Source organism: Strongylocentrotus purpuratus, unplaced genomic scaffold (genome assembly GCF_000002235.5).
Source record: "Strongylocentrotus purpuratus isolate Spur 01 unplaced genomic scaffold, Spur_5.0 spur5_scaffold_5, whole genome shotgun sequence".
In the NCBI taxonomy this organism is placed as follows: domain Eukaryota; kingdom Metazoa; phylum Echinodermata; class Echinoidea; order Camarodonta; family Strongylocentrotidae; genus Strongylocentrotus; species Strongylocentrotus purpuratus.
In genome coordinates, this window is record NW_022145611.1 from 11146802 (window position 1) to 11169544 (window position 22743).

At 37.5% G+C, this 22743-nt stretch overlaps 1 protein-coding gene across 1 annotated transcript; it reads right to left on the bottom strand.

The window, feature by feature from the left end:
• Positions 1-752: 752 nt before the first annotated feature.
• On the bottom strand, positions 753-16128 carry LOC100891445 (calmodulin). The gene is made up of 6 exons (XM_030999047.1): positions 15911-16128; positions 6869-6905; positions 6023-6172; positions 3207-3327; positions 1735-1850; positions 753-1019 (listed from the first exon to the last, which is right to left on the bottom strand). The coding sequence occupies exons 1-6, from the start codon at positions 15911-15913 to the stop codon at positions 994-996; spliced, it is 453 nt and encodes a 150-aa protein (XP_030854907.1). The 5' UTR covers positions 15914-16128; the 3' UTR covers positions 753-993.
• Positions 16129-22743: the final 6615 nt, after the last annotated feature.

Genomic DNA, 22743 nt, shown 5'->3' on the forward strand with positions numbered 1-22743 from the left:
ATGATACATACACATGAACATAAAAATAATTATAATAACTTAAAAATAATACGAATGAATAGCTCTCTTTAGGGCCATTAATTTAATTGCTCTGATTTCCCTAGAGGTCTAGATGGAGAGGTTGTTTTGTCATAATGTTTGATCTTATTAATTTAATCTTTGTGTTTAAAATTTCTTTTTGATTCATGTGCTTTACTGTAAAACGAATGTAATTCAGCCTTCGTGCTGCCATTTTCAGTATGCTCAATAAACCATTCAATTTAATTCAATGAGTCCAGTGAATGACCCACGACACATCCACATGCAGGGGCGTACGCAGGAGGGGGGGGGGATTTTGGGGTTCAAACCCCCCCCCCCCCTTTGGTATTTCTATGTATGTAAACCCCCCTAAAAAAAACCTAAACCCCCCCCCCCTTTGGTTGTTTTTTTTTATTATTTTTTAAATTTTTTATTGTTAAAAAAAAAAAAAAAAAAAAAAAAAAAAATTATACCCACGGCTAACCTAAATAAGGTGACCTTACCCCCCCCCCACGACAAAAATGTCAAATTATGAAATTTCGAGACCAAAAAAAAAAAAAAAATGTGTCCGCTTACCCCCCCCCCCCCCCCCCCCCCCCCCCCCCCCCCCCCCCCCCCCCCCCCCCCACTGAGCGACTTTTCGGCTGGCTGAGTCGTTGCGATTTTTTTTGACCTCCAAAAAAAAAAAAGTGTCCGCCTACCCCCCCCCCCCCCCCCCCCCCCCCCCCAAAAAAATGTAAAGAAATAAAGTGAAGTGAAATTCGAACCACTCTTTGAAAAAAGACAGACAATACAAAACAAAAAGTGACAGCTCAAAAAAACATTCACCGGAATATATTGAAATCAAGATAAGGAAAATGATACAACGATCATAATTATCATCCTCTCCCAAAGATTCCTCAGGGAGAATAAAAGGGACAGGTTGTCGATGTTGAAATAGAAGATAAGAGTTCATCATCTTCACCGAGTAGTTTATTAAGCAAAAATCATCGTAACGAGTTCTGTATGGTAGAAAATGAGAAGAAATATGCAGTGAATGAAAAGAAATAAGGCAATCTCCAAACGTTTCTCGCCTGCGTCTAACCCAATATGCATATGAAAAGTATGTAATTTCAAGCTTTCAGGAGTTCAGGATGTGAATATTGGTTCTGACAGTTTCCGGTAATGGTAATGTTCAACGACTTTATCCCTGGAAAATGAGAGAACACCACTTAAGAATGCTGCTAATACGATCTAAGAACCTATGGTATTAAACAAAACACAGACTAGAAAAAAAATCAACTGCATCCGCCGTTGAGAATTATGCCTCTTCCTCTGATTGAATATCCCTCAGGTACAATGCTTTTTTCACATGACATAACTTTATGTTGACATGCCGAGTCGAAATCATTTTGAGAATGCCTTTCAAATTCGTATTGCATTTTCCGAGTAAGATCGGTGCCCCTCCCCATATCATTCCAGTACTCCAGGCACACTGTCCTACTTGTAGCTACTTGCTCCCTCTATATAGAAAACTTCCCAAATCGGTGCCTGTTGGTCCCCCATGATCCTCTTTTTCTTATGTTAAATGAGAGCTGAGTTAATGAGATAGCCACCTGTCACAGTGACCTCGTTGGCTCGCTGTGTGGTCTAATCCCTTCTAGCTGCAGTAGTAACGCCTACCTTTAATGGATGGATTGCAATATGCCACTGACATCATCCTTTCAATGCACTCACCTTTATAGTCGATCATACCGTCATTATTGGAATCGGCTTTCTTGATCATTGCATTGATATCCTCCTCCGTCATCGGTTGATTAACGGTTAACATCGCTTGACGCAGGTCGGCAGCACTGCAAGCAAATAATTAACAAATAATAATTACTTTGAGTTCACTTCCTCCAAATTTGGATCATTCCATTGAAGTCATAGACTATTATCATCGAACATTCTTTCAAAATGAATGTAATAACTATCGATCCAGCATAGAGGTGCTAAATCTGATCTCGACCATACCAAATAGAAAACAAAATTATGACCATTGATCTACTCTTGTACAAGCATAACAAGCACAATAATCATCCCCATCCGTCCGGACAATCACAACTACAAACACAAAAATATCCAGACAACTAACCCGTGATACAAATTTACTGATACCCGGATAACTATTATCATCCCTAAAACAACTATTCTGTTTGCACTGTCCGAATGAGGAATATAAAGGGTATATTTACCCAGGTAGTAGGTCGTAGTTATAATTGTCTGTTGATAGTATTAGTGAGGGAGAGAGATATGCTTTTCACACTGGCAATATTTTCCTTAACCCCACCTATAGTACGGGGTTAAGCCTATTCCACTTTCTGTTCACACTGGTTTTTACCAAAGTGGGCTAAAGTTGGCTAACCCCACCTATAGTACGGGGTTAACTAACCCTGCAAAATAGCAGGGCTAACTCCGCAATTGTGGTGCTAACTCCTGCTAACCCAGCAATTGCGGTGCTAAGCAAACGAATGAGAACAGAAACGAAAAATAGTCCGGTACTACGCAATGGAGCGTATCGCAGCTGGCCAGATGCGAAGTATGTCCTATCATAACATACACGATATCCGGGGTTAACGAAATGCAGTGAGAACAGCGGGAATTTTCTTATTCCGGAATAGGCGCTAGTACGGGACTAAAAACAGCGAGTGTGAAAAGCCAAAAAAATAGTCCGGGGTTAAGGATAGTACGGGGCTAAGCAAAGTACGGGGTTAAGCAAAACCAGTGTGAAAAGAGTAGAGAGAGAGAGAGAGAGAGTGGGGGGCAGAGAGGGGAGTCTATTGCCATCTTCATAAAAGACTCGGAAAGCACCCCTTCTAAAGCAGGGCTCCCACTTAGCCGAGTTGGAGCCTCGAGTTGTGGCGAGCTGGCGCGATCTTATGGCAAGCAGTTGTATCATTAAAACATATTTCTTGATATCAAGAATTCAATTCTTGATATCACGAAATCGAATTCCTGATATCACGAAATCGAATTCTTGATATCAAGAGTTACCATTGCTTTACAACGTAAAATTATTTCTTGATATCAAGAATTGATTTCTTGATATCAATTAATAATAAAACGGCTTGCCATAAGATCGCGCCAGCTCGCCACAACTCGAGGTTCCAACTCGGCTAAGTGGGAGCCCTGCTTTATACCTTCACTACATGTATAGTCCAACTTACCAGACGAGTCTGTTGCCATCCTTGTCCGCGTCGCGGAAAGCTTTGTTGTATTGCGATACTTTATTCCTCATCTTATCAGCTATCATCGTCAAAAACTCCGAATATGCAATATATCCAATACCTAGCCAAATGACGAAAAATAGGCTTCTTTAATAGTTCCCACACAAAACTCCTTTTCGAATATTGATTCTTATTATTATTATTATTATTTTATTTGGCAGAAAACACATGATATCAAAATACAGAGTTGAAATAAACAATTAATAGCAAATCACACACAAAAAAGGAACACTGGGTGCACCTGGCTGTGCTGCCAGGCGTTGGGCAAAGTTAACCAAATAACTATAGTCCGCAGACCGCCCTCACCTATATCCCAACCAGATGCAAGCAGTTGCAGATTTATGTGACAAGGAAATATAAGAGATACATATACCACATTCAAATAATTAAAATGCATCAAGACAAAAACTTCAAATTTCCCTAGGGTTGCATTGCATTCTTAATGCTCGATTTCAATATACGAAGATTAGATCCGATAATTCACTTTAATAAATGCCTAATGAGTTGACACATCTTGATGTGATGGAAAGTAAACACTTTTATGCAAACTTTGTCGAAATGAAGAGAGAGCAATCTCTGAGTTCTTTTCGTTTAAAGTAATGGAAATTATTTGAGTGCAAATGAATTGTGTAAAGTACGAACAATTATGATCAATACAAGTATTGAAACAAAAACACCAGAGTTCCAGTTTAAAGTTATGCTTAATGTTCTGTTCTTTAATTACAAGCTTTTCAAAATTCAAATAAAGCCTTCTCCAGAATGTACGTTTGGCTGCAAAAATTCAGAAACTTTAGATCATGCACAATGGCAATGTAGCTATTACAGACAATGTGAACTTTAACCAACGTTTTGTTGTCTATGTTTGACTAATCTTTTCAGGATGACAAAACACAGTCATCATATGATATTTTGCAAAGCACCCACACTGTATAATAATCAATCACATTTTAATGATAGCAAAACGGTGTATTTACCTGTGCATGAACAAGAAAAACAAGCTAAGCATTGATTGTCTTAAAAGGATGCTTTTTACTTCGTATAATATCCCATTCACATAATAAGATTTTTTCTTACAAGTCCTTACGGGTCGCTAACTCGAAGTCAATCGCAAGCATCTGTAAATAACCCGTAACAACTCGCAGACACTCTTAAGGTTCCGTGAAAGGAGAGGCAGTTTTTTTTTTACATGTCAAAAATCTTCTTACGATTGTCCTCGGAATGATATTTCCGTAAATAACTCGTAAAAAGTTCGTAACAGTCCGTAAGTATTGTAAACTGCTCTCAAGAATCCGTAAATGACTCGGGACAATTTTTTTAACGATTGGTTACGGTTAGTTTACGATTTGTTAACGGATTATTTGCGGATTAATACGAGGGGTTACGTGTTGTTTTTCGATTTCATTCGGGTCGTGTTACGATGGCTTTACGGATTATTACGAGTTATTACGAGCACTTTACGTGTGATTACGAGTACTTTACGAATAGATATGACATACTAGACGTATTCTTACGTACTGTTTACGGATTGGAGAAAGGTATAAGCTGCAAAATCGATCACTTCATTTTCAGTCCTTATTTTGTGGCCAAAAATCGTCAGGACTCGTAAGTATTGGTAACTAACTTGTAATTATTCGTAACAGCACGTAAACAGGTCGTAAATAACACGTAAGTTGCTCGTAGTTATCCGTGACAACTCGTAAGAAATCGTGGGATTTTGCCGTAAATACGTCGTAATAACTCGTAATAATACTTAATAAACCGGAAATAGCTCGTAATAACTCTCAATCAGTCTTAAATCGTTAGTAAAAGTGGCCAAATCGTAGGGATCCGTAAAAGATCCATGAATTCGTGCGATCCGTAAGGACTCGTAAAAAAAAATCCGTCTATGTGAAGGGATTATAAAGAAGAACAATGTGTTGCAAATCGAAAAGGCAAGCTCTCAATTCACCATAGAAAATAGAATTCTGTGCTACCGCTTTTTCATTTTGATTAGTTTTACCTTTCACTGTAATTATTGTTGACCTGATGGCCTCTTTTAAAATACGTCATAAACAGACATTCAAGTAAGCTGTTGATTTATCCCCTCGCCGCAAAAGTCATAGGGGATTACTGTCCTTCCGTCCTTGCGTAACAAATCTGGTTTCCGTTCGATAACTTTAGTAATCAGACGGATTTTAATGAAATTTGTTATGAAGGTACATGGTATCAAAACACAGCCTAAGTTCGATTTCGGAGTATGTAAGTCAAAGGTCAAAGGTCATAGCTCATTAAATATGAGAAAATACCTAATTATATAATATGCGAAAATGTGGTTTCCATCCCGAGGATAACGTCAGTAATGTTGTTAAGTATGTACGCCAAAGGTCAAAAGTCACAGTTCATTAAATATGCAAAAAATGCTAAATACAGGTCATTTGTACCTGGTGAGGAGATGCTACACTTTGCGTTGACTTGTATATGTTACATCAATATTATTATGCAAAATATTTAGGGTATACATGGAATATGTTTTGTGAACTGAAAAGTATCAATAAAACATCTTTAAAGATAGCCCTTTTTCAGTACGGAATGACTTTTTTAATCAAAGAATTCTATGTTAACATGTTAAACTTCTTTTACAGATTTTAGCAACTCATGTTAAATAAAATATGTTTCATGCTTCAGTTCATATAAATTATTAAACTTCAATTTACGTGTTGTGGTCAGTTTCATCATCCCTTTCGTTGTCATTTCCTATGTCTTCACTATGAACTCACCATCTTCACCAACTACAACCTGACTGGTCTTTTTTAACAGCTCAGCCTCAGTAAACCTCTGACCAACTGATCTCATCGCAGTATCCAAGTCCTTAGTAGTGATGGTGCCATCGCCAATTATGTCAAAGGCAGAGAAACCTTTCTTAAATACTACAAAGAAGTAATACAAAATAATAAATAAAGTGCAGATATGGTGTCAGTAAGAGAGGGGAGGAAAGGAGCAGTAATAAAACTAATAGGCCCTATATATGAACTAGCAAAAGACTGGCAATTGCTAATAAAAGCAATATCGTTCCTCTTGAAAGCAAATACTTCTATTTGACTAAAAATTATTAGATTGAATGAGAATTTGTTTTTCATCATTAGCGTTATTTTTGCTTCATTCCTTCTATATTGCAATCTTCAAATTGCAAGCAGACGTGGTGTCTCGGTGGTAGAGCAGTGGTCTCGAAGCGGGGAGGTCCCGTGATCGAAACCAAGTATGTGCTAGTGCCTTTTAGATTAAGGCATTAATCCTCATTACCAAGTCCCTTGGAGAGGATTGAAATCCGTCGGTCCCCTTGTTGCTTACTTACAAGAACACACACACATGCTTTCTTAGTAGTCAGGTAAAGCAAACAAACTTAACCAACCAGCCAACTAACCGATATCCTCTCATGTTAACGAAAATTTTGTTTATCCTAGAAGACCATCTTTAATGATCTTATTTTCTTTTGATGATCTCCGAGAGCTAACATTTTACTGCAATACTAGTATCATGTTTGACATTGTTTTATAATACCCTCTTGTTATAGATTTGGTCTCCCACTTTAAAAATTGAAACATTCGGGCTTTTGTTTTTCGTACCTTTTAATTGCTCTTCGGTAAATAATAATGAGGCGGCCTGTAATGAAAAAGAAATAAACAAAATTAAAAGAACATTATTAGCGATGAGCGATCTACATTGTGAAATGTCCTATTTTGCTTCATTGACTTATTATACACCAACAAAAAACGGCACTTCCTAGAGAAAGAGAGGGTGACCTACAAAGGGAAAACTCGAAGCGAAAATATACCAATGTTATTCATGGGTAGGCCCTTATACCCCTACATTGTGATAAGTTTATCAGGCATGATTTCAACGTTTGTTTCTTTCTTTACATGGTCCATGATACTGCTTAAGAATGTAACTTGGCAGTGTGATGGTCTGAAATATTAATTGCGAGCGCGCAAAGCGAGCGAGCAAAAATGTAATTTCTGTGAGGTCGTTGTGCAAAAAATTACATCTTAGAAAGAGGTAAAAACAATCTTTATCATGAAATACTGAAAAGGTCTTTAATAAGAAACAAAGTTTAATAGCATAAAATCCGAGCGAGCGTAGCGAGCGATCTTTGGGTGAACTTGAAGGAAAAGTTGATCTTAGTCGCTTTAAATTAGGAGCATATTTGATAGTGAAAGGAAAAGGGGGCACATATCCAAAATTAAAAGAAAAGGAGCACGTGTCAAGGTACACAGTTGGAAATGGGGCACTACTCGCACCTGATAAGGGGCACTCACCAGAAATGAAAAAAGGCAAGTATGTGGACGGGAAAGGGGCACTTATTACAAAGGAAAAGGGGGAATTATTAGAAGGAAATTAGTACTAATTTGAAAGGATAGGGAAACGTGTCAAAATAAAAGGGGCACTTTGCAGAGATGAAAAGGGACATTTATTACAAAGTTAAAGCAGCAACTCTCAAATATTAATAAGGGCACTCACCGGAGATAAAAAGAGGCACTGTAAACTGTCAAAATAAAAGGGACACCTCTCATATTTGAAATAGGGCACTAAATGAGGTGAGAAGGGGCACGTATAACAAAAGAAAAGGGCAGTTGTTAAAGTAAAATGGGCACCTCTCAGATTTGAATAGGGTCAATTATCATCATTGAAAGGGGCACTTATTAGAGGTGTTAAGATAATAATGGAGTGGGCACATGTTAGAAATTAAAAAAGTGCACTTACCTTAAGTAAAAGGCGACACCTAAGGGGTACCTGGAATAGTGGGGGCACTGTGCCTCCCTACCCCCCCCCCCCTGCGGCTCCGCCACCCCTTGCCTAGATTCTATAGCCTAAATGTGTTCCTCTCTAAAGCCCCCATCACATCAAATTAGTTCTCACTACATTCTTAACATTTTTGCCAAACGGGCCGAAACTGTGTGCGGACGGATTTGAACATAGAAGCAACTGTGTACGATCATGGACAGTCCTTGAGATCGATGTATATCCGGCTTAACATTAGGGGTGGAAGGGGGGAGGGGGTGAAGCGCCTTTTTTCTATAAAACATGGGTAAAAGAAATAGAGAGAGAGAGAGAGAGAGACCATCATTATGCAATGGTTCAGGTTTGTGTAATGTACTCTTGAAACCATTTCTTAGCGTCTCAAACCTAACAAATTAATAGCGCAACTATTTGATGAAAAGCATTTACTAACTGGATAAAGAATAGTAACTTTATATACGATACTGGCTAAAGACAATAATTATGGTATTGGAAAAGTATTGAAATGTATAATATAGGATGTTTTGTATAGAGGTATTCCAAAATGACAATCTAAAAATCAAATTGATTGTTCTGTATTTATATATAAATATGCATAATACAACTGATCTTTGTGATTTCTTAACGTGACATAGCTTCTTCTCCCCCTGCAAACAAAAAAGAAAACAAGGTTTTTTAATAAAAGGATCATGGGACAAAATGATCATTGTGATTTGTCTTTTGAATTCAAGTCGTTGCTAAGATTATTTTTAAGATATGAATGTGTTAGCAAAGAAAATAATACTAAGCTGGAAGAATTGTTGAATGTACTTTAATCTTTAACCTATGTTATGTTTCACTCAATTATTGAGTTATTAATGTACAAATGTATTATTATTATGGAAATAAAAACCTCGCTTGAGGATAAGAGAAAAAAATTCAAATTGATGCAAGGATTTTTTGAATATTAAGCAAAGCTTTTCACCATAATCTTCTTTGTAAAAACGACTTTTAAAAATCTCAGCCATGCAATTCTGCCACTGTGTTGTAAGATCACTTTCACATTAGGAGAAGTGTATTCTTTACAGAGTATTTTAAATTGAATGGAACGTCTCAACTCAGTAAGCATGGCTGAGATTTGTAAAAGTTGTTTTTACAAAGAAGATTCTGGTGAATAGCAGTGCTTCTTCAAACAAATATTCGCATCAATTTGAATCACAATCATTATTTGTCGCTTAATCCCTTTTAATGACCTTGTTTTCTTTTTCGTTTGCAAGGGGAGAAGAAGATATGTCAAAGTGTGGTACGGTATGTCACTGAAACAGCTCCCGTAGGACTTTTGTGCCAAAAGTGATTATCAAAGTGAGGGGGGGGGGGCTATGGTCAGAGAAGCACAAATATTTTGATGTCGCATTTATGTCACTGGCTGGTCAGGGGGGGGGGGTGTTAAGGTTAAATTTACGTTATTATCCTATTTTTCTACCGGTTTGGGAGGCTAGGGGGGGGGGCGGGCCGTTAGAATTGGCCCGTGGATCCGCGCCTGTACAAAAAAGCACTAAAAACAGAATAAAGAAAGAATGTAAAGTTTGCTCCGAATAGTGAGGAGGAAATAATGTGCAGAACGGGAAGAAATCGAGAGAATGTCATCACGGGATGAAAGTCAGTTATGTAGCTTGTAAATTTGTAAGAGGGAAAATGCTGATTAAAATGATAATGATGAAATAGCAAATAATTGAGGAGTATCATAGGTACCAATTCAATGGAAATTTGTATAAAAAAGAGCCCCCGTCAGTACTAAAAGAGCCCCCGTGAGAAGGCTCACGGGGCTCTTTTTCTTTTGGGGGGGGGAGAGCCCCCGTGGATAAACAAATTAATTTAAGCCCTGAGTTCGACCCCATGAATTATTTTCGAAAACAAATAAGAGAAATTCCCTGTAGATCCTGGACTTTAAAGTGTTACTTTGTGATCTCGTCAGGTACTAACTACGGAGGTCCCCCCCCCCCTTTTTTTTTAATTCTCTTTTACCGGCCTTCTACCGTCGTAATGCCGTCTTATGGACAGGACGGAGAATTTAGTCGCACGTGACGCAGTCCTCGCACAATAATCCTATCATCATTATAATTATTTTAGACCATTTCGATTTCTGAGAACGGTTACGCGAAGTCCTTTGACCCCTTTTAACGTTACTCTTATTTATAATATATGTTAACGATCTTGCCAAATATATTAAATCAAGCAGTCTAAAGTTATATGCAGACGACACAGTGATATATTCCTCCGATACCTCAGTACGCAAAATTGAGTCAACTCTGAACAGTGACCTACTTCTTTTACACCAGTGGATGAAGAAAAATGGTGGATGAAAGTGTAAATTTTGAAGAAAAAAAAATGTTTGTATGCTAATTGGTAGTCGATACATGATGTCAAAAGAAAAGAACTTAAATGTAACCCTCTGTGAGACCAAAATTCAACAAGTAGACAATGTCAAGTACTTAGGTGTCATTTTGTGATGAGCAAAATAAAAGGAACATTCACCCTGATAAGATGGTTAAAAAAATAGGACATAATGGTAAGCTTCTTAGAAGATTAAGAAGCACCTTGAACGAATCTATAATAAAACTAGTATATAATGCAGTTGTTCTTCCCCACTTCGACTACGGAGATGTTGTATATGGTTCGGCCTGTAAATATTAACTGAAAGATTACAAAAGCTCCAAAATCCAGCTGGGCGTTTGATTTTACATATCAATCGTGACTCTCATAATACCCAATTCAGAAATTCCCAATGCCCTTAACTGGGAATCGTTACACGACAGGAGAAATCAGCATTTGCTAACTTATATGTTTAAATCACTTTATGAGATGACCCCTGTTTACATTTCAGACCTGTTTAGTATCTCTGTGCACGTATACCTCTTAGGCGGAAGACTATATACGCCTATGAAGTATTATTTCAACACTCCCTTTGGCAAATGCTCTCTCCCCAAGTGTCATCGGAGCTAAAAGAGGTTATAACGAAATCAAATATCTGTTTTGCCCAAAAACAAGCAGCCCTAGAATTGATAAATTCGAAATGGAATAATTATTTACATATATATACAGAATTACAGATGGATCAAAAGCACCGGATAAAGACTCTGCTGCTGCTGTATTTCATGTACCTTATTATGATGTTTCTCAATCTAAAAGACTAGCTAATTCCACATCTTCTTATAGAGCAGAGATGGCCGCAATTGTACTTGCCCTAACATGGTTATTACAACTCCCAGGACTCTACATCGGGCAGTTATCCTTTCCGATTCTTTGAGTTCACTCCAGGCCATAGAATCTCGTAAAGACGAATCTTTTATTCTTGAAATTCTAACCATGTGTAGTCAACTAAAATGCAAGGGCACCCAGGTCAATTTCGAATGGATTCCCAGTCATTGTGGTCTACAACACAATGAGATAACAGATAAGTTTGCTAAAGCAGGACTAAATTAAAAACAAATAGAAATCAACAACGCTCTTACCAGAGCAGAATCAAACTATGTTATAAAGACATACTACATAGAGATATGGCAAAAAAGATGGAATGAAACATCATCCCCCCTACGGGAAACGCAAAGTCTGGTATCAAAAACATTTGTGTGTTACTTAAACAACAGAAGTAACGAAACTATTCTCCATCGCCTAAGAATGTGGAACTTAGGTTTAAATGTAAATCTATTTGAGTTGAATCAACATGAGACTGGTCTTTGTTCAAATTGGGAGCATGAAAAAGAAACAGTCAACCATTTCTTATGCAAGTGCCCGCTCTTTCTTATAAAGAGAGCCATGCTCATTACAGAATCTGCCATAGAAAATGAAAAAGCAATCCCAATACTCCTGAAATCCTTAGACATTAACCACCAGCAGGCTCTGGTCAACTTCGTAGTTAGAACTAAAAGGGTATTGTACCCCTACTAACCATGCACCTTGCACCGCACATATTTGAGCCCAAGAAGTTTCGCTTTTTTATAGTGAGTGATACATGAAGAAGAAGAAGAGTGAGAAGAAAAATATATATATATATATATATAGAAGAGAGAACTGTCCATATAATCGTTTAGAATCTTCATGTATATTATGTTCTTTTTCTTATTGGTTTTCGGACAAAATTTTGAAGAAACGTGGTGGAGACGACTAGACTTAATGGTGGACGTCGGAGGGCCTAGGCTCAGCATCAGGCTGAGTTGAGAAGCTTGACACAATGTACCGTGTCCGAGCTGGGCCTTGGGCGTCCTATTATAGCCGATATGCCTTTTGCTCGCCAGCCACTGAATTCTTCAACATAAACTTTAACTTTTAAAAATCCACAATACCCAAATCTATATATTGAAATTTAAAAAATCTAATTTGAATGTATAAGGGAGTTTACAGATAGCACATGGTACAAATGACCCCAAATATCCACAGATCTTTTACACATGGAGAAGTTCCACTTTGAGCATCTTAGAATAATAACTGCCAAAGTCCTCGATGTGCTTCATGAATACCTTTTGTTTGCCCTCTTGAAAAGAATACCTCCACCTGCGTATCTTAGAATGTACCGTTGGTGCATAAATGAATAATGTTACATAACTTTCATGAGCGCGTATCCAGTATTCATCTCTGTGGGTTTTACCTTTTTGGTACAAATGACCTTTATCTGCTCATGCTCAGACTGCAACCGTAAACTGGCTTATTGTATGGATATTGATCAAAGGGCAATGGCGCAATTCTGTCACTGCGCTTTAAGATCACTTTCAGATTAGGAGAAGTATAATCTTTACAAAGTATTTTAAATTGAATGGAACGTCTCAACTCGGTAAGCACGGCTGAGATTTGTAAAAGTTGTTTTTACAAAGAACATTCTAGTGAAAAGTAGTGCTTATTCAAACAAATATTTGCATCAATTTAAATGACAATCATTATTTGTCGCTTAATCCCTTTTAATGACCATGTTTTCTTTCTCGTTTGCAAGGGGAGAAGAAACTATGTCACGCTAAAGACATCAGTAAAGATCACTGTATTATGCATATTTATATATAAATACAGAACAATCCATTTTATTTTTATATTGTCATTTTGGAATACCTCTATACAAAACATCCTATATTATACATTTCAATACTTTTCCAATACCATATTGTCTTTAGCCAGTATCGTATATAAAGTTACTATTCTTTATCCAGTTCAGTAAACGCTTTTCATCAAATAGTTGCGCTATTTATTTGTTAGGGTTGAGACGCTTAGAAATGGTTTCAAGAGTACATTACACAAACCTGAACCATTGCATAATGATGGTGGTTCTCTCTCTCTCTCTCTATTTCTTTTCCCCATGTATTATAGGAAAAAAAGGCGATTCACCCCCCTCCCCCTTACCCCTAATGTTAAGCCGGATATACATCGATCTCAAGGAAAAATAATCACGATTTTTTTTTTTTTTTTTAAGGGGAAATTATCAGGCTTGAGTATATAGAGAGCGATATTGCAGGGACTTTCTGCAAAAAGCACCGGATGGATTAGAAAGGAAAATCCAAAATAACTCATACTCGTCAGGACGACGGAAAGTCAACCTGTTCGAAACGTCGAGCCCCTCCTACCACCCATCCTCTCCAACCGGCGCTATAGTTCTCGTTAGTTCTCGTTCAACTCGTATTGCATCACGTGCATAAAATATATCATACTAGGTCGAATCATTATATTCGATCCAACTTCGATCTTGTTACTGACTTACATGATTATAATACAAGAAATAGCCGATTCAACTTTAACTTACCAGAAAGAGTAGGTAGTATTGGAAATTCGTTTTATTACAATGCCATAAAACATTGGAATTCCCTTCCCAATGGTGTAAAGGAAATAGAAAACTATGCTCATTTGACATATGACATGTTATATGATTGAAATTTGTATTCTTCTGCCGGTTCATACTTTTTAATTGTTATATACTTATGTTTTCGTACGTTATAGAAATTCTACAAATTCATCATTATTTTCCTCTTCTTCCTCCGCCTCTTTTTCTTCTTCTCCTTCTTCCTTTTCTTCTTGTACTTATTATCATTTCTATCATCAGTTTAATGCTGTTATTATTATTATCTTTAATAAGTATTTCTTTTATTTTTCTTATCTGTCTGTAAATAATTGTTACTATTTTAACTTATTAATTTTATACATGTCTGTAAGGGACCCCACTGGAAATAAGCTCTCGAGCTTTCGTGGGTTATCCTGTTCAAGCTGACGTATTTTTGATCTGTTATTATTGTATATTGTTGGATGTTGGAAGCTTGTCGAAGAAAAATCAATCAATTAATCAGAACTATAAAGCTCAAGAAAGATTACCTATAGTCCTTTTCAGGACTTCCTGGGCAATCCTCCCCCTCTCTCACATGATGCAACCGTAATGCCTATATCTACATCACCATGCAAGCAGATACTTATAAGCAGCATTTAACTCATGCTCGATGATGGAGAAAAAAAAAGTTTTGGAACGCTTAACTTTTAAGTGAAAACCCCAAACTTTGTAGAATTTGCAAATTAAAATCATGCAGGGCAAGTAAATTAAACCCTATACTAGTCTAATTTGATTGGTGCTAGTCTGTTTCACTTTCACCGGTGCACGCTGCAGTGATTGTTGACCTTCCACCGTCTTATAAAGAGTTGATATCAATCGCAACTTATTTGCGATTGATATCAAGCGCAACTCAATTCAATTCAATTCAAAGTTTATTCAACACTCTCCATCAAAACATTTAAAACATACACATACAGAATGGAATGATAAAAAAAACAAGATAGTGATAACAAATAACAATGGCAATTTATGAGAGCATTTGGGATAGGCAGAAAGGAGGGATTCCTTATATCAAAGCCTACCCCTAAAACAAATATAGGAAAAACAAGAACAAAAGAACAAAACAAAAAACATACTAAACATACTATCATGTACACTAAAAAGTGTCAAGCTTGCCCATGCTATTATTACTGATTATTAATATTTTTTGACAGAGAAATTGTTTGTTTTTTAAATTATGTACATAACGGATGGGAGACTAAGCTTGCGATTGATTTGAGGAATCGTAACTCTTTATAAGACAGGGCCCAAATACTTACTCAACGTATCCACAACCAATATACAGTGCGTCCCAGAAAAAACGAAACCGAGAAGTATCGATGTTCTATCATAACTTAATCACAACTATAATTAATGAATGATACATATTTGGAAAGCTTATAGAGTTTCCTCTTTCATGTGATGCTACTCAGATAATGCATATTTCACGCATGAGTGATTAAAAGCAATTTGAAGGAAGGAAACCAAAAAGACATTTGGCGGGCGGTATCTGAATTTCGAAGAAAAATTCACATTTCTAGAAAGTTGAGTTTCTGCCCTTTGATATGACACCTCAATCAGGAAAAATGAGCGAGGAATGACAAAGTTCTGTTTGTTTAAAGTAGTGCTTGCATTTCCATACTTTTATTAAACGAATTCGTTTTCACTGGCTGCCTGCCGTATCAATAAACGAAACGGAGTTAAGTCTTTTGTCAAATCTGCTTTTTGCTACGGCAGGCACCCAATGAAAACGAATTCGTTTAATAAAAATTCGCTTTCCAAATATGTATCATTCATTAATTATGGTTGTGATTAAGTTATGATAAAACATCGATACTTCTCGGTTTCGTTTTTTCTGGGACGCACTGTATATGCAAAGTTGATTCCATCCACAGAATAGGTTAATGGAATGACTGGGGTTTGGGAGAGAAAATATGCCTTAATGGAATTTGATAAACAAGTGTATTAATACCTCCAAATTATTTAAGCCATACACTGTAGACGACATCAGCAACACATTTCAGGAAGGAAAAAAGATTATGGTTTAACAACTTACCATCTTTAGAAATGGGGATAGATCCGGCAAAATTGAAGATAGAAAGCAAAATTCTCTGGATCTCAGGTACTTATACTTCTCTTCTGGTTGACTTGTTCAAGAAGTGGCAAGAGTGGAGTGCTGACAAAGAGTCTTATTCAAAAAAGAGTGACCGCATGCTAGGAATGTTTTTGTTGTTGTTATTTTGGTTTAAACGAGTATTAGTCCGTAGTGAATATTTACGCCAAAGACAGAATCAAGGCTATAGTATTTAACGATCAGGTAGAGCGAAGCAAGTGGAGCGAAATTGGCGCGAGGTCCAGGGGCAATTAAACCCATATGGGGATCAAGGGGCAGAGCCCCATGAAGCTCCGGATTTTAAGCATTTAATTACGGTTAGATGAGCAGTCAGGTGCCCGCCTTAGGGCCCCTGGTAGGGTCCAGAGGTTTTTATGCATATTTATTTACGGTCAGATCACTCAGATGAGCATATTTTGACACCTTATTTGTGACACTGGCAGGTCACTAATTGGAGTGGGGTCCAGGGAGCGGAGGCCCCAGTAGTTCAGGGGTTTTAGGCATTTAATTATCATCAGATGCCCCTGGACCTCATCAGGGTCCGCCTAAGGGCCTAGTGAGGTCCAGGGGGCGGGGCTTAAAGCCAATCTAGAAAATCTTCTCTCTCAGATTCGGTCTATCAAATTCAGTATACACCTATCATGCCTATGAAGTAGGGATTTTCTGCGCATGCATTGTAATCTCTCGTGAAACTATAATGTTTCCAACCATGTTCACAGTTTCACTTGCGCACTGGGGGGGGGGGGGGGTAGGGTGTCAATGGTATCGAACTAAATATAAACCATGCTTTTTTTTGGGGGGGGGGTCACACTTAAATAGTCAGAAAAAATGTGCTTATTTAGAAGCCTGTAAGTCAGGGCCCGCGGATCAGCGGGGTTCGGGGGCTCGAGCCCCTCCTCTCTTTAAAAAAAGTATGTTAAAGAGAAAAAGAAAGAAAGAAAGTAAGAAAGAATAGTGACCTGTCAGTGTCACAAATGAGGTATCAAAATATGCTCATTTGACCTTAATTAAATGCCTAAAAGCCCCGAGTTTGCAGGGGCACCGCCCCCTGGACCCCACCAGGGCCCACAGGCCGGGTTTCCAAGGGCTCTGACCCCTGGAACCCGCCAAGGGCCCTTAGGTGGGCCCCTGGATGCTCATCTGACCGGTTTGTTAATTGATAAAACCTCTGAGCTTCTGGGTATCCGCCCCCTGGACTGTACGCCAATTAGTGACCTGCCAGTGTCATAAATAAGGTATCAAAATATGCTCATCTTGATGCGGTTTTTTGTTTTGCCCCCCCCCCCCCCTCACGTTTCGGCTCATTACGCCACTGCACTGTTTCACCCAAATCAGGCAAAAATTGCTTTTTACATTTCATTTGCAAAACAACGTTGCTCGGTGAAGCGTGTTTTAATTCCATTAATGTATCGTTAAATTTTGGAGGCATATTACTTATACTTCATGGAAATCCTTTTTTTTTATACAGCACATAATATAGTCTGTTCATAATATCAGTTTGTTTGGGGTGTTTTTTCTGGGACGCACTAAATATCAGCTTCCAGCATGACCCGCTATTTTAAGTACCCCCCCCCCCCCCCTTCTCTTCCTTTCTCTCCCCCCCCCCCCCCTTCTCTCTCATATATGTATATACACATTTACAGATTTAGGAAAATACCAACCTTTTAAACAAAGTAGATTAAACCGAGTATCAACAGGTTGGCTTTCCCTTTGTTAGCGCAATATCTAGAAATAAAACTTATCGACTTTACAAAATGAGAATTATATTTTTATCACAAGAGATGGTAATGAGAGTTACAACATTCTAAACGGACACTTTTAGAAAGAAATTGGTTAACTGTTCAGCAAAGAAATTATACACTGGTATTCATTAGTGCTTTATGAATATTAATTTGATCACAAAAAGACTAGCACTGGTGGGTTTTTTAATAAATGCTAATAGTTGTCATTATTGTTCTATTCCCTTTCATTATTTCTCTATAAAGAAAGACCTGTTTTTTAGTGCAAAACACGTTACGATAAAAACTTAAGAAAAGGGCACGAGAAAATCAATTTCCTTAGAAAGAAATGGGAAATTCATGAAATGAAATATCAAACTCAGTTGTGTTCGTACCTATAGTCATTATCATGGTTATCATTACTATTATCACTGATTATTAATACTATTAAACTTACAAGGTTTGCGCTGGTAAAGCGCTAGATGCCGTCCTAGTATTCAAGATTATAATTCATGCCTGTCGCCATAATTATTATTATCATCATTCTTTACTATTATCATTTTTATTTCTATCATTATTATTATTATTATTATGTTATTGTTATGATTATTACTATTATTATTATCATTATTACACATATTCAAAAGAAAATAAACTGCAAAAAGAACGAAAGAATAGGTATATTAATGTCACCCTAACTGTTCCATTTTCTTTTTGTAAGGAAAAGGGGTAAGTTGTAGTAAGTGACAATTTAACCATAGTAAAGGGAGCTACATGATGCGCGCGCATATCATTGCCTATCGGTCCGCGCCAATAAACCTCAACCCGAGCAAGATGTGAGTCTATTTATCCTCTCAATATTCCACTTATTATTTTATCCACAATCTACAGTTAGGCCATGCCTCATAACACAACAGTTTTCATTATCAACATCCAATCCAATCCAATCCAATCCAGGAATTTATAAACATCATTATTAAAATAACCATTAGATATTCATAATTGGGCCAATCTACCAAAATGGAAAAAGAGATGAAGATAAAATAAAAAAATAAAAGATACATGCACATCTTATTATTTAGTTACAACTCGCCTTCGTGTAATAAGAGTTTACCCCCCCCCCCCCCCCCCCTTCTCACATCCCATAGGTTGTATAAGCCAAGTACATCTCAGTTATACCATGGGTTATACCGTGACATCAATATGTATATGGTATAATTCCCTATCATCATTATATTGCGGGCGAGCACAAGGGCATGGCAGGCAATGATACAAAACGAATTAATTCCAGCCAATTATAATAAACCTTTCCCTGTATATTGAATAGCCGTGTCTGGCCTAAGCACACCAACGCTCATTTGTGTACATGCACCAAAAAACACATAGTAAAATAGCACTCTCAGAAAACGCATACATCGCATTAATTCCTCACAGGAACTAATTCTCATAGAATTGATATTTATAATTAATGTCCGATTTTGGTTATGATGGTATTCATATACGATAATTATATATCACCATCACCATCATCATGTTCACCACCACATACACATCATCCATAACTACTACGACCATCAAGCACCATTACCAACATCACCACTACCACCACCACCACCACCACCACCACCAGGGGCGGATCCAATCGACGGCGAGGGGGGAGGGGGGGGGGGGGGGCAATTCGTGAGAAAATATTAAGCGGACAGAGGATAGTCTGAGGGGAACGGTGCCCTCCTCCCTCTTGAAGCTGAAGAAATGTTCAAACCCAATACGTGTGATTTGGTGTATCCTTTTTGCCAGGATATCATTTATTTCTGTGATTTTTTTCCAGCATAAATTCATGATAACCTTGGATTTTGTAGGAAATTCTCCTTGGGAAAGTACTGTAAATAAACGAAGCGGGACTATGGGTGCTGTCAGGGGCGGCCAAGTGACTTCCAAAGTGGGGGGGGGGGGGGTGGCACCAACAAAATGGGCACTTTCTGGAGAAAAAAGGTCACCCTCAAAGGGAAATCTCAAAGCTTTATTCATCATACCAGATATTGCTTAGGCATCATACATTGCAGTTGTGTGTGATGGTCTGACTATTCATTTGCGAGCGAGCGGAACTACCTAGTAACAATTTGAGATTCATGAGGTCGCAGTGCGTAAAATTACATCTTATACAGAGGGAAATTACCAATCCTGCTGGGGTTATAAGCACATTCTCATAACGGAAACTGAAAAAACCTTTGATAATATTTTGGGTGAAATTCTCTTAATCGATTTGAATTAGGGGTATTTTATTTGATGAGAGGAAAAGGGGATTATCGAAAGGGATAAGAGACTTTTTAGAAATGAAGACGAGCTCGTACAAAAGGTAATTATCAGAGGTGAAATGGGGCACTTCTTACACCCGAAAAGAGGCACTCGCCAGGGATGAAAAGGGGACACTTCTGTGAATGAGAAGTGGGCATTTATAAGAGGTGTAAAGGGGCATTTACGAAAAAGTGATATGTCCCTTATTATAAAAGAAAAGGGGCGCGTATTATTATAATAATAATATTTCCCATGAGGTGCGACAAGTGCACCTAAAATGGGAAACTGACCAGAAATGGAAAGGGGGAACTCATAATAAAAGAAAATATGCATTTGTTGAAAGAAAGGGGCACCGATCAGATTGTAATGGGAGCATTTATCGGAGGTGTAGGGGCGTTTTATGACAAGGGGAATTGGCTATTATCAACAATAAAAAGAGGTACATGACTTGTGAAAGTAACGGGTCAGTTATTAGAGATAACAAAGGGTAGTTATGAGAAGGGGAGAGTTCATTATAGAAGGATATAGAGCATTTATTAGAAAGGAAAAGGGGCAGTTATTAGAGGTGAAAAGGGGCACTCATCAGAGATTAAAAGAGCCCTTATCAGGAAGGGAAGGGGCTCAAAGTAAACAAGCATCTCTCAGATTTGAATAAGGGCAATTATCGGAGGTGAAGGAGGCACTTATCTGAAGTGGAAAGGAGTAACTTCTCGTACCTGAAAGAGGTCATTTACCATCGATGAAAAGGGCACTTATGAGAACTTGAAAAGGGACACTTATTAGAAAGGAAAAAGGGCACATCTGAAAATAAAAGGTGCGCCTATCTGAGTTGAAAAGGAATAGTTATTAAAAGGGGAATGGGGCACTTCTTACAAAGGAAAAGGAGCAAATTGTCGAAGTAAAAGAGGCAGCTCTCAGATTTGAAAAGGCAATTATCAGAGGAGAAGGGGGAATTAAAAGTGAAAAAGAGAACTTCTCGTACCTGAACAGAGGCATTTACTAGAGATCAGAAAGGGCACTGACGAGAATTAAAATGGACATGTATTGCAAAAGACTTGGGAACTTTTCGAAGGAAAGGGGCACGTTTAAAAAAAAAGGAGACTTGTCAGAGGTGAAAAGAGAAAGGGGCTTATTTACAAAGCAATAGGGAGGCGCTTTTCCTATTTAATAAAAAGGGACAGTTCTTACAAAGTTAAAGTGGCACTTTTCGGGTATATCCTCCCATCTCCCTAGTTAAACGTTCATTTTGCGGTTGTTGTTGGTTCTTGTTTCTGTTTTGTTCACGCTTGGACAGTATCGGCTTAAATTGTTTTGCACTGCGTTACTAACGAAATGATAACTGGTGTGTTGCATGTAATGATTGGAAATGGAGTGTATACATTTTCATCCAAAGATCTCACAAAATGTACATACATACATGTAAAGAATTGAAGCGCATTTCGAATGAATTAAGCCATATTGTAATATACTGATCCAAAGTTTTAAACGACTCTTATAATGGAAACTTAAAAATTGCAAGTCTTAAGGCTTTCAAAAGTAGATCAGCATCATTGTCTGCGGACTCATCATTATACACCCTTACAATAACAGTTTTAAATGTGATAGCTTAATTACTTCGGACAATTAGCGAAATGATTTCCTTATATTTAATTCCATTTATGAGATATACATTTATTTGGAATAAAAACGTCTTAACAGAGGTCTAAATATTCGAATAACATTAGTAATTCCGAGATCATTATTATCCCAATGTAGAAAGACTAAATGCGCTTAGGCACATCGCTGTATCGATGTTTTGGGCGCTATATAAAAGCGGAATATTATCGAATATTATTATAATCATGACAATGGATAACTTTATCTGCCGTTGGGCCCATCATATCGTCAAGGGCAATGAAGGGACTCTGACGGAGTCCGATTCAGCGGTAGGACTATCGTTCAGTCCCGATTCTATTACAATGGATATTAGATAATTATTAAATATTTATATCATATTTTTAATAATATATCACATTATTATTATTATTATTATTATTTATTCGACCATTCATATATAAAAAGCACAATACACAGCATAGCAAGAGACAAGTCATAATTACAAACGATAAGGGACAGCATGGGTCATGCACAAAAGTGAAGTTCATCATCCCGGAGGCATGTGCCCCCACATCTATCCCTGTACATAATTAAAATTCTTTACATAAAATATTGCACAATCTTGAATCGCGAACCATGACGTGGACATCATAATCATCATCATCATCACGTCATTATCATCATCATCATCATCATCATCATCACCACCACCACCATCTCTGTCATTGACATTTTTTCAACGAAGCGAGTAACGTTTGTGATATATTTTTGTAAATAAAATGATTCTTTACAGCAAATAAATGACAATTAACATTACAAACTGACGGCAGTAATATCAGAGTATTATTTAGCAGAGTTTTATTTAGTGAAAAATGCATGATTATAAATGTCACCGTATATAATTGTTTACATACCCATTTTATCTACTTTACTGTGTGATATCCCCATAAAATGATGAAAATAACAATAATAATAATAATAAAATTATAGTAATTTTGGTTAACTCAGGCTAACATCAGTATAAATACTGCTGTTCCTGCAGGCCCTGCAATGATCATTACCTCAGTAATTGCCAGGTACCCATTAACACCTGGGTGGAGAGTGGCAAATGTGGATTAATGCCTTGTCCAAGGACGTTAGTCCCGGCTCTCAACCCTTGGAGTGGTC